The sequence below is a fragment of the Prionailurus bengalensis genome, chromosome A3 (genome assembly GCF_016509475.1).
Source record: "Prionailurus bengalensis isolate Pbe53 chromosome A3, Fcat_Pben_1.1_paternal_pri, whole genome shotgun sequence".
In the NCBI taxonomy this organism is placed as follows: domain Eukaryota; kingdom Metazoa; phylum Chordata; class Mammalia; order Carnivora; family Felidae; genus Prionailurus; species Prionailurus bengalensis.
The window spans coordinates 1,337,230-1,348,570 of record NC_057354.1 but is presented as its reverse complement, the minus strand read 5'-3'; the positions used below and the strand labels follow the sequence as shown (position 1 = coordinate 1,348,570).

General features: G+C 64.1%; 1 protein-coding gene across 1 annotated transcript; it reads left to right on the top strand.

The window, feature by feature from the left end:
• Positions 1-8,294, top strand: OGFR (opioid growth factor receptor). The gene is given in 8 exon segments (XM_043553505.1): positions 1-250; positions 2,716-2,784; positions 3,410-3,488; positions 4,306-4,384; positions 5,591-5,657; positions 6,188-6,336; positions 7,053-7,827; positions 7,830-8,294. Coding segments are annotated over 8 exon segments (1,539 nt in total). The 5' UTR covers positions 1-76; the 3' UTR covers positions 7,977-8,294.
• Positions 8,295-11,341: the final 3,047 nt, after the last annotated feature.

Genomic DNA, 11,341 nt, shown 5'->3' with positions numbered 1-11,341 from the left:
CCCCGGCCCTCCCCCGCGCTTCCTCCTTCGCTCACTTTCGCTTCCGCCGGAGCGCGGGTCCCGCCGCCGCCCGAGCATGGACGACCCGGACTGCGACTCGACCTGGGAGGAGGACGAGGACGAGGACGGCGAGGGCGCGAGCGCTGGGGGCGACGAGGACGGCGAGGCCGGCGCCCCAGGGGACGCGGACGCGGAGGACGAGGACGAGGACGAAGAGGACGCGCCGGCGGCGCGGCCCGGCGCGCTCCAGGTGCAGCCTCGACGCGCGCCGGGGACCCAGCGCCCAGCCCCGGGGGGCGCCCGCCCGGCCGCCGCGAGGTGGGGGTGAGGCCCCGCTCCGGGAAGGCCGCCCCCCCTCCCGGCCCCCGGACACCCGGCTTGGGGCCTGGCTCTCCCTCTCCAGCTGTTGCTCTCTCCCCGACCCAGGCCCCCTGGTGCCCCCCTCAGGATCGCTGGACACCCTGAGACCCGCCCCGTCCCGCGCCTCCCAGCTCCGGCCCAGTCCGGGGGGGGGGGGGGACCTCGCGGGGAGATCCGGGGCCACCCTCAGATCCGTGCGGTGTGATGATACTTCCTCAAGCGGATGCCCTGGGCACATTCTGGAGTCGCCTCTGTCACTTCCCGCCTCCGGGCCCTTGGCTCTGTCCTCTGAATAGATCCCAGCTCTCCGTGCCGGCCGCCTGCTTCTGCCTGCCTTTCTGCCTCTGGGTGCCCCCTGCTTCTGCCCCGCCCTGCTCCCTCCCACCCCCGGCCCGCCTCACCCCCACCACCACTCCTGGCTGGGTGCAGCGCCCACCCGCTGGGACCTCCCACCCTCTCGAAAGTGGCCTTGGAGGCCACATTTATGTGACCTGCCTGAGCCAGGGCTGCTCGCACCAGCTACTGGCAGTTATGGCTGCTGATTTGTCATTATCAGCCGTTACTTTTGTTACTACTGATTACCTAGGTGACCAGCAGTTACTTTTGTCTTCACTGGTGATACTCCTTGTTACGATCGGTTACTTTTGTTGCCACGGATTTATTTTCTTCTCATCACCACTGGTTACTTTTGTTACTAGGGTCACTCAATACCAGGGGCCCGTACTCCCTGAGCCTCACATTCTGTCCCAGTGCAGGGTGGTCCCAGCTGGGGATCTAGGTGTTACCGGGACTTAGGTGACAGCTGTCACTTTTGGAGGATGATGTAGTGGCATCGTGTCTATGGGGTCTTGAATTCCATCCCGTGTGATCTCTGGGTTGCGTTCTCCCCCAGACAGATGAGAGCTCTGGTTTGGGGTTTAGCTGGCTGTGTGGTGAAGTCTTGGTCAGGGAGAGGGACCCGGACGGGCTCCTGGGCCTGCCAGGGAGGCCAGAAGGCGGTGTTTGGGGCAGGCATGAGTTTCTGGAGGCAGCAGGCTGGGCAGTGGCCAGGGGTCACGGGGCAGGGATCTGGCTCTTCCGTGGCAGATGCCCACCGGCTGGGGCACGCATTGAGAGAGGATGCTGTCCTTGCTGTAACTCCGTGAGCCCCACTCCCACAGCAGTGCGCTGGCCCCTCGGCCACTGAGAGGCGCCACAGTCGTTGACTTCTACACGGGGCCCAGCCGTCTGGTACTTTGTCCTGGGCTGTGTCTTCTGTGCGCCCGTGGGGCTGACCTGGGGATGGTGAGTGGGGCCGGCTCCTGCTGAGTTTCGGTGTCTCCTCGGGCCCTTGGCTGGTAGGCAAGAACATCACCAGCAGGCCCTGGTCTATAAATTGGGCAGAGAGGCACCCCCAGGCCCCTGCTGGAGCTCAGGACCATTTGCAGCATCTTGGGGAGTGGGGAGGGGGTCAGAGCCAAGGGACACAGGGACAGGCCTGGCCTCCTGACTCCCCTTGCAGTGTTCCTTCCAGGATCCTGGACCCAGGCGCTTCCCTGGGACGAGCGGTCGGTCTCCGGTGGAGTCACGCCCAGGAGCCGTACCTGCCTGGGCCCTCTCTCCTGCCCCGGCTTCTGTCGGACCTCAGGCCAGGCTCAGCCCCGCTCACGCCTCCCACCCTATAAGAGGGTGGGTGAAGCCACCTTTACCCAGCGTCCTAGCCGTGAAGTTACCTTCTATCCCTCCCAGGACCCGGGGAGCCTGGCCTGCAGAGATAGGGGCTGCAGGTGTTGGGGGGCAGCGAGGAGCCCCTGTGTCTCCCTGCGCAGGCTCTCCCATAGGGCCGGAGGCCCGGAGACACGGGGTCTGGTCGACGAGCGTTGGGCGGGGGCCAGGCTGGTTCCCTGGGCCTTGGTCATTCATTTCTTCGTCAGGCAAGTGTTTGGGGCCCCTCCTGGGGCTGTAGGCTGGGAGGCCACGGCCCTTGGAGACTCAAGCCTTGTGACAACTTAGGGCACCGTACACAGAGAAAGCACTGGCGAAGGCAGGGGGACCAGGGGCGAGTCCCGGGGCTGCGGTCCAAATGGAGTTAGCTGGCAAGTACCGGAGAGGCAGTGAAGCCAGGGCCCCGGGGCCGTGCTGCGCCCCAAGAACGTGCGGGTCAGCCTGGGATCCTGGGAGCGGGGGGGGGGGGGGGGGGGGGGGGGGGGGGGGGGGCGGCGGCAGGGGCTGAGCAGGGGGCAGGGCTTGTTCCTCCCATTCTGGTCCCTTCCGGTTTTGTTGCTAGCGGACCCCGTCCTTGGTGCCCTCACTGGGACAGGGGCTGGCTTGGGGTGGGCCTCCCCTAGGGGTCTCACCCATCTCCTCTCTCCCCAGGCCAGGACGACGGGGTCCCGAAACTGGCGAGCCGCGCGCGACACACGCAGGTACCGGCACCACTACCCGGTACGTAGCCGCCTCGGCGCCCGCACACCTCGGCAGCCCGCCCGGGACGGAGTCTCCCGCCCTCCGCCGGGAGAAGGCCATCGGGACAAGACGTCCCGTCACCCCCCTCCTCAGACGAGGTCCCATGGCCCACCTGGGACTGCGGCTCCTTCCCCCCGGGGGAGGGGGGTGAGGAGGACCGCCTCTGTCTCGGAGCCTTTAGAGCAGGGGAGCAGCGCCAGCTAGTGGCGCAGCCACATGTGGCCCCGTGTGTCGGCCCGCGGGTCGGGGCCCATGTCGGTGGCGTTCCCGTGGCCCCCGCCCCTGCCCTCCGCACTGTGAGTGTCAGCCAACCCCTAGGCTACTTTAGGGGTACAGATGGAGGGGACCTGCCGCCCGGCCCGCGCTGGTGAGGAGGGAAGGTGGCGGTCAGAGGGAGCTGCTGTCCTCCCAGTGCGGAGGCTGGTCCTCGCCTGCAGGGCGAGGGGCCCCGGCTGGGGACTCGGGTCTTCGCCAGCCTTCAGGATGTCGAGGCTCACGGGCCCGAGAGCGGACGCCCGCTCCCCGAACGTTCTAGTGTGAGGGGCCCTCGGAGGCAGCCTATTTCTGGAGATGTCTCCACCGGCAACTTTCTCTGGCTCTTCAGGATTTGATAGAACGGGATGGCAACGGTGACATGCCAAACCTGAGTTTCTACAGAAACGAGATCCGGTTCCTGCCCAACGGTGCGCGTCTGCTGGGCCGCCTGCGCCCTGTCCCGGGGGGCGTCTGTGGCCCCACTAGGACCCTGTTGGGGACGGCTTCCTGTTGGGCCCGCGGTTTTCGGCTTGCCCCGCAGCGCCCCCTGCAGGCTGCTGCGGGGACGCCCTGGGAAGGGCCGTGTCGCTCACTACTGCTGCCTTGGTGGGAAAGCCGCACGTGTAAACTGGCGAGTAAGAGTGATTGTTCCATTTCCAAGTGGTTGGAAACAACTCAAGGTGGAAAATGTTCTGTGATGTGAAAGTGACACGAAATTCAACTGTGAGCGTCCATAAGGGAGAGTCCGTGGGAAGCCACCCACGCGCATTCGTTCAGGCGTGGCCGCCTTCCCACTACAACGCAGCACAATTGCAGCAGAGGACACGTGGCCTCAGAGAGTCACTGGCCCTTGGAAACAGTGGCCGCCCTACAGGAGGCCAGGCCATGGGGGGTGGGGCTCCGCTGGAGGTTCTGTCTGAGGTCGGGTTCCAGCTAACCAGCTGTGGTTTGGAGGGGGCAGTGAGGCCCCCTTTCTGCAAAGGCAGGTGGGGGTCTGGGACCCCATGTCCTCCTGGGCCCTCCGGCCCGACGAGCCCAGCGTGGCCCTTCTCACTCGGGTCTGTGCTCAGGCAGCAACGGAGAGCCCGTGTCGGACTGCAGAGAAACCGAGGGCTTCGGTTGGGGGGTTACGGTCACATGACACAGACACAAGCTTCAGAGCCCCGAGGTCCTCAGCAGAGGAGGGGAGGGAAAGTGGGGGGACTTCTAGCAGCTCCTCACTGACTTACCCCGTGGGGCCCCCAGGCTGTTTCATTGAAGACATTCTTCAGAACTGGAGGGAGGACTACGACGTCCTGGAAGAGAATCACTCCTACATCCAGTGGTGAGTGGGTGGGGCTTACCGAGCAGGCGCCCTCGGCGGGGCGGGGCTTACTGAGCAGGTGCCCTCGGCGGGGCGGGGCTTACTGAGCAGACGCCCTTGGTGGGGCGGGGCTTACTGAGCAGGCGCCCTCGGCGGGGCGGGGCTTGTGAGCAGGCACTGTCGGTGGGGTGGGCTTACTGAGCAGGCACCCTCGGTGGGGCGGGGCTTACTGAGCAGGTACCGTTGGCGGGGCGGGGTTTACTGGGCAGGCGCCCTCGGTGGGGCGGGGCTTACTGAGCAGGTACCGTTGGCGGGGCGGGGTTTACTGGGCAGGCGCCCTCGGTGGGGCGGGGCTTACCGAGCAGGCGCCCTTGGTGGGGCGGGGCTTACTGAGCAGGCCCCCCCCTCGGTGGGGCGGGGCTTACCGAGCAGGCGCCCTTGGCGGGGCGGGGCGGAGCAGGGCTTACTGAGCAGGCACCGTCGGCAGGGCGGGGCTTACTGAGCAGGCGCCCTCGATGGGGCGGGGCTTACTGAGCAGGTACCGTTGGCGGGGTGGGGTTTACTGGGCAGGCGGCCCCGGCGGCGCAGGGCAGCGGTGGTGCGCGGCCTCTGAGGCTGTAGGTGGGCGTGGGGCGCAGGAAGAGCCTTAGACAGGCCGGCTTCCTGGGACGGGACGGGCCCCGGTGCCAAGAGGCCTCGTGGGCCCGCAGAGCCCCTTGGACACTGACAGTGACAGGCCTCGAACAGTGGCCTGAGGTGATCCTTGCTGGCATGGCTGCCTTGGAGAGCCTTGACGCTGCCCCACAAACACAGTGTGCGTTTGAAAATGGCACGTCGGGGGCCTTTTCCTGGGCACAGCGCATCGTGGGGGATAGTTGTGCAGCACTGACGACTAGACGCAAGGAGAGCATAAGAATTAGGAGGACTGCCTGGAACGCCCTGGGCAGCACTGGCAGACCGGCTCGCTGCCGAGCACACGCACGACTCCTCTAGTCGCGTGTGCACCCATCGGGTGCCCTGGCCCGTAACAGGTTCCCTGCAGCCTTCCCCCCCTCACGCCTCGGCTTTGCCTCGTGAGAGCGCACACCACATGTTCATCCAGCCAGGCCCTCCTAGAGTTGAGCCGTGAGCCCAGAGAGGCTGGTGAGCCTCCCGGCACCGCGGGTGTGCGCCGCGGCTGGGAGCCCGTGCCTGCCGCCGACGGACCTGTAACCGTGCCTCCCACAGGCTGTTTCCTCTGCGTGAACCTGGAGTGAACTGGCATGCCAAGCCCCTCACGCTCCGGGAGGTTGAGGTGAGCTCTGATCGCTGGGAAGCCGTCCCGGGGAGCCCCTCCCCTCCGCGCTGGCCCTTGCCTCTGCCCCTGGTGCTCTCACAGGCTTCTAGAGAAATCTGGCTCTCTCCGGCAGTTTGCCTCCAATCGGGGAGCCCAGAGCCAGGGCTGTGAGCAGAATCATGGTGACGGGAGTTTCATCACACCTGGTTGGGGCTGGAGCAGACGCTCCTGGAGGGACAAGGGGGGGGGGGGGACAGGACGTGTTTCCTGCCACGTGCTCAGCCCGGGGGTGGGCGGTGGGGGCGCATGATTCCCCGGAGCTCGATTCCCCTGGGGGTGAAGCCGGCGCCTCAGGCCCCAGTGAGACTCTGAGGCAGCTTAGAGAGGTTCATTATTCACTCCTGTCCGGGCTCCTGCGCCCTGGCGTTTTACCCTGAAAGTCTGAGTCCAGCCCTTTAGAAGAATCAGGGCCCGAGGGGGGCGCTGGCCAGCCCGACGTATGGGTGACGACCCCTGGGCTCCCCACTGGCCTCGGGGGTGTGTTCCAGGCATTTAAAAGCTGCAAGGAGGTCAGGGAGCGGTTTGTGCAGGCCTACGAGCTCATGCTGGGGTTCTACGGGATCCAGCTAGAAGACAGGAGCTCGGGTCAGGTGCGCCGAGCACAGAACTACCAGAAGCGCTTCCAGAACCTCAACTGGTGAGGACCGCCCCTCCCCCACCACAACCGAGGAGGATGGGGCCGCTAGGTTTCAGGCAGGTGTGGGGGGAGCACTTCGGCGGAGGAGGGACTCCAGGGCCACTGGGGCAAGTGACTAAAGGCTCTCTGAACACCCTCCGTGTTTGCAGGGTGGGGGTGGTGCCACTGATAGGGGCGTGAGAGCCGGTCAGTTTCACTGCTAGCCGCGCTGGGTCCGCCTGGGTGTGGGCCAGGATGCCCATAGCACCCTCACCTTGGTAGGCACGGCCCTCCTCCTCCCTGGTGAGAGGCACCGGATGGGGAGGAGGTAAAGGGGGTGGGTCTGCTGATGACACCAGTGCCCCTGCACGTGGGTAACAGACGTGGGTAACAGGTCCCGTGCTGGGGGGGGGGGGTCCCCCTCCGGCTCTTCTCCAGCCATGCAGGGGGGTGGGGGAAGATCTTCAGGGCCCAGGGGGCAGCCCCCTTCTAAAAGATGCATCAGGATCCCCACCTGCAGGGTCCAGCACACAGGCCTTTTTCTCCAGGACTGGGGTGGGGCACAGGGAGGGGGAGGGCGCCAGGGGGACGAGAGGGTGGGACGGAGCCTGGCGGAGGGAGGGGGAGGGAGGAGGGGGGGGGGAGGGGAGTAAGGAGGGGGGAGGGGGAGGAGGAGGGAGGGCCCTGGCGGGGCGCCCCGCCCCCCGCGCCAGCGCCCCTCCGCTTCCCGGCCCCAGGCACAGCCACAACAACCTCCGCATCACGCGCATCCTCAAGTCCCTGGGCGAGCTGGGCCTGGAGCGCTACCAGGCGCCGCTGGCGCGCTTCTTCCTGGAGGAGACGCTGGTGCGCCAGGAGCTGCCGGCCGTGCGCCAGAGCGCCCTGGACTACTTCGTGTTCACGGTGCGCTGCCCGCGCCAGCGCCGCCAGCTGCTGCGCTTCGCGTGGGAGCACTTCCGGCCGCGCCGCAAGTTCGTGTGGGGGCCGCACGACAAGCTGCGGAGGCTGCGGCCGCCCCTGCCCGCGGGGGAGGGGGAGGGGGAGGGGAGCTCCCCGGACCCCCTCCCGGGGGCCGGCGCCTCGGGGGGCCAGACCGGCGCGCCGGGGCGGGCCGGGGGCCAGGAAGGGGAGGCGGGCGGCCGCGGGGAGGGGGGCCCGGAGCCCCCGAGCCCCAAGGAGAACAAGAAGAGGAAGCTGGACGCCAGCCGGCGGGAGCAGGCCCCGGGGGAACGGGGCGGCCAGAGCGCCTCGGACGTGGAGAAGATCGCCCTCAACCTGGAGGGCTGCGCCCTCAGCCAGGGCGGCCTGAGCGGGGGGACCCAGGAATCGGGCAGCCGGGCCCCGGGGGAGGCCGAGCAGCCCTGCCCCCAGCCCCCGCCGGGGGCCAAGGTGGTGGAGGAGGTGAGGAAGAGAAGGAAGGTGGACCGGGGCCCCGGGAGCGGCGACTCGCTGGGTGCCGGTGGTGGGGCCGAGCCCCCAGCCCCCGCCCGGCGCTGCGCCCTGCCAGGGTGCCCGAGGCCAGAGAGGAGGATAATGGGGTGGAGGAGGCCGGTGGCCGGGCAGAGCTAGAGCAGGGTGCCCCTGGGAGCTCAGCCCCCGCGGGACCCTCGGTAGATAGGGAAGCAGAGGCGGGGCCTGCGGCCAAACCCAGAAAGCCTTAAGGGAAAGGGCCGCCTGGGCATCCTGCCCTCCGTCCTGCCGCGGGTCTGGGGAGCCACGTGGTCAGCTGTTGTCAGCACGGAGCAGTACTGGTCTGTCCCTCCTGGTCACCGCAGCCGTGGAAGGAGCAGATCCGCGCTCTGGGAAGGCCAGGGACTTGGGGATCCTTACCTCCAGCGCACTTCCTGCCTCCCTCCTCCAAGCCACCGCCCCCCATCTTTGTAAATTGGCCCTCAAGGGTCTGGGGGGGGGCGGGAATGGGGGCTCATTTTCTTAGTCTGGTGCCGAAACCTTTTCTGAATAAACTCATTTGACTTTGAGTGTTTGGACATGGGCAGCAATCCCGTGAGTGGGCAGGGGAGGGGCACTGCTCTTCGGGAATCCGGGGGTGGTGTCCCCTGGGCGCCCCCCAGCACACGAGCACCCTGACCACGCAGCCTCCCGGGGCCTCTGGAGCCGGGCGCTCTGTCCCTTGGCTGCCTTTTGTCACTAGTTTAAGTCTGGGGACCCACGCGCCGCCCCCTTGGGTGGGTTGAGCGGGAGGAGCAGGGGCGTGGCGTGGCCCGGGTCCAGACAGGACCTGTGCCCACGCTGATATGGGGCACAGTGTCGTGCCTCGGCGAGCAAGGTCAGCGGCGTTCTCTGGCTCCGTGCCCTCTATCCCTACCCTGGTAGCCCTCCGCATCAAGACACAGCCTCCCCGGGGCCTCCGGACCCTCTGCCCTGGCGTGGGCACAGCACACCTCCCGCTCCTTGAGGATCCCCCTTCCTGACACGCTGGCTCCTGTGTGCCGACACCAGTGGGGTGAGGAGACTGCCGAGGGCCACGCGCTTGCCTTTGAACAAGCGAAGTGACAAAGGTCACAGTTCTCCTGGGGACGGGAGAAGGGAGCACGGTTCACCCGAGAGTTACCAGCTGCGACTTGGGCTCCATTCTCACAAAAAGCGCCCACGGTCCGCTCCTGTCCTGGGGGGAGGGCTGCACAAACTGGAAATCATTGGGAGGGAGGGCCCCTGAGTTGATGTTCCCCAGAGCTGGAGTTGGGGAGGCGTATGTCCTGGACTGTTGGCTCCCTTCCCCGCCCCCCCACCCCTGATCTGCTGGGAGGGGTAGGACCCCAGGTGCCTGAACTCCGATTTGGTCGGTGATGCCGTTTCCACCACAGAGGGGAGAAACTAAGGCACCAAGATGAGTGTGAGCCCGTACGGGTCAGAGTCCTCAGTGTAGACCAGTATGGAGCAAGGTTCGGTGGGGAAGCTGGAACCGCAGAGAGGAAGGAAAATCCCATCGGAGGAACTCTGGGGGGGCGGGTCCGTGCTTGGCTCTGACCCGCCAAGCATCACGGAGAGCGATGGCCCGAAACACGGGTGATGCTTTGGTTCTGCCTGGTGATACCAGATGTGAGGCACCCCCTGCCCGGCCTCCTCCAGCCCTAGCCCACTGCGGCTGTTCAAGCTTCAAGGCAGGAACAGCTGGGGGGGTGGGGGGGGGCTGAGTGGAGCTAAGGATGGGTTGGGGGTGAAGGGTGGAGCAGGGTTTCATTCCCTTGACCCGGGTGAAGGCCAGCTGGGCTGCTCTGAGTCTGGTCCAGCAGGGGCTGGGGTGGGGGTGGGGGCTGGCCCCAAGCCCCACCCTGCTGTCTGAGGGGGTCCTAGGATGACCCAGACTCTGCTGGGGGGGGGGAGCAAGAACTCTTGTGAGCGTCTCTTGGCCCTTCTGGATGGAATTCACACACACCCTCGCACCTGAGGGGCGGCCGGTCCACCCCAGCGGTGAGCAGTCATCTTGCCTCGCTGCTCTATCCTTTTTGCTTCCCACCTGCTGCTCCCAGGTAAACCGACGGCCCCCTGCAAGCCCTGAGCTCCCACCCACAGAAATGAAGCTCCTGCAGGCTGGGCCGGAGGTTGTGAGTTTCCCCCCTTGTCCACGGTCAGTTACAGATGGAATTCTGCATGCCACTCTTTCCCCACCGCTCGCATTGACTAGTATAGGAAAGAAAGGAAGGGAGGGAGGAAGAAGGAAAGGGACAGCACAAGAACAGACACTCAGATCAATGGAACAGAACAGAGAACCCAGAAATGGACCCACAAACGTACGGCCAACTGATCTTTGACAAAGCAGGAAAGACTATCCCATGGAATAAAGACAGTCTCTTCAGCAAGCGGGGCTGGGAAAACTGGACAGCGACATGCAGAAGAATGAACCTGGACCGCTTTCTTACACCAGACACAAAAATAAACTCAAAATGGATGAAGGACCTAAACGTAAGACAGGAAGCCATCAGAATCCTCGAGGACAAAGCAGGAAAAAAACCTCTTTGATCTTGGCCGCAGCAACTTCTTACTCAACACGTCTCCGGAGTGAAGGGAAACGAAAGCAAAAATGAACTACTGGGACCTCATTAAAATAAAAAGCTTCTGCACAGCGAAGGAAACAATCGGCAAAGCTAAAAGGCAACCAACAGAATGGGAGAAGATATTTGCAAACGACACATCAGATAAAGGGCTGGTATCCAAAATCCATAAAGAACTCCTCAAACTCAACACCCAGAAAACAAATAATCCATTAGAGAAATGGCCAAAGACATGAACAGACGCTTCTCCAAAGAAGACATCCAGGTGGCCAACAGACACACGAAAAGATGCTCAACATATTCATCACCAGGGAAATACAAATCAAAACCGCAATGAGATACCACCTCACCCCTGTCAGAATGACTAACGTTAACAACTCAGGCAACAACAGATGTTGGCGAGGATGCAGAGAGAGAGAGAGGATCTCTTTTGCACTGTCGGTGGCAATGCAAGCTCGTGCAGCCACTCTGGAAAACAGGATGGAGGGTCCTCAAAAAACTAAAAATAGAACTACCCGACGACCCAGCAATTGCACTACTAGGTATTTATCCAAGGGATACAGGGGTGCCGTTTCCAAGGGACACATGCACCCCCATGTTTATAGCAGCACGATCAACAGTAGCCAAAGTATGGAAAGAGCCCAAATGTCCATCGATGGATGAATGGATAAAGAAGATGTGGTATATATATATACAATGGAGTATTACTCGGCAATCAAAAAGAATGAAATCTTGCCATTTGCAGCTACGTGGGTGGAACTGGAGGGTATTAGGCTAAGTGAAATTAGTCAGAGAAAGACAAAAATCCTATGACTTCACTCACATGAGGACTTTAAGAGAAAACAGATGAACATAAAGGAAGGGAAACCAAAATAATGTAGAAACAGGGAGGGGGACAAAACAGAAGAGACTCACAAATACGGAGAACAAACTGAGGGTTACTGGGGGGGTGTGGGAGGGGGGAGGGGCTAAATGGGGAAGGGGCACTAAGGAACCTACTCCTGAAATCATTG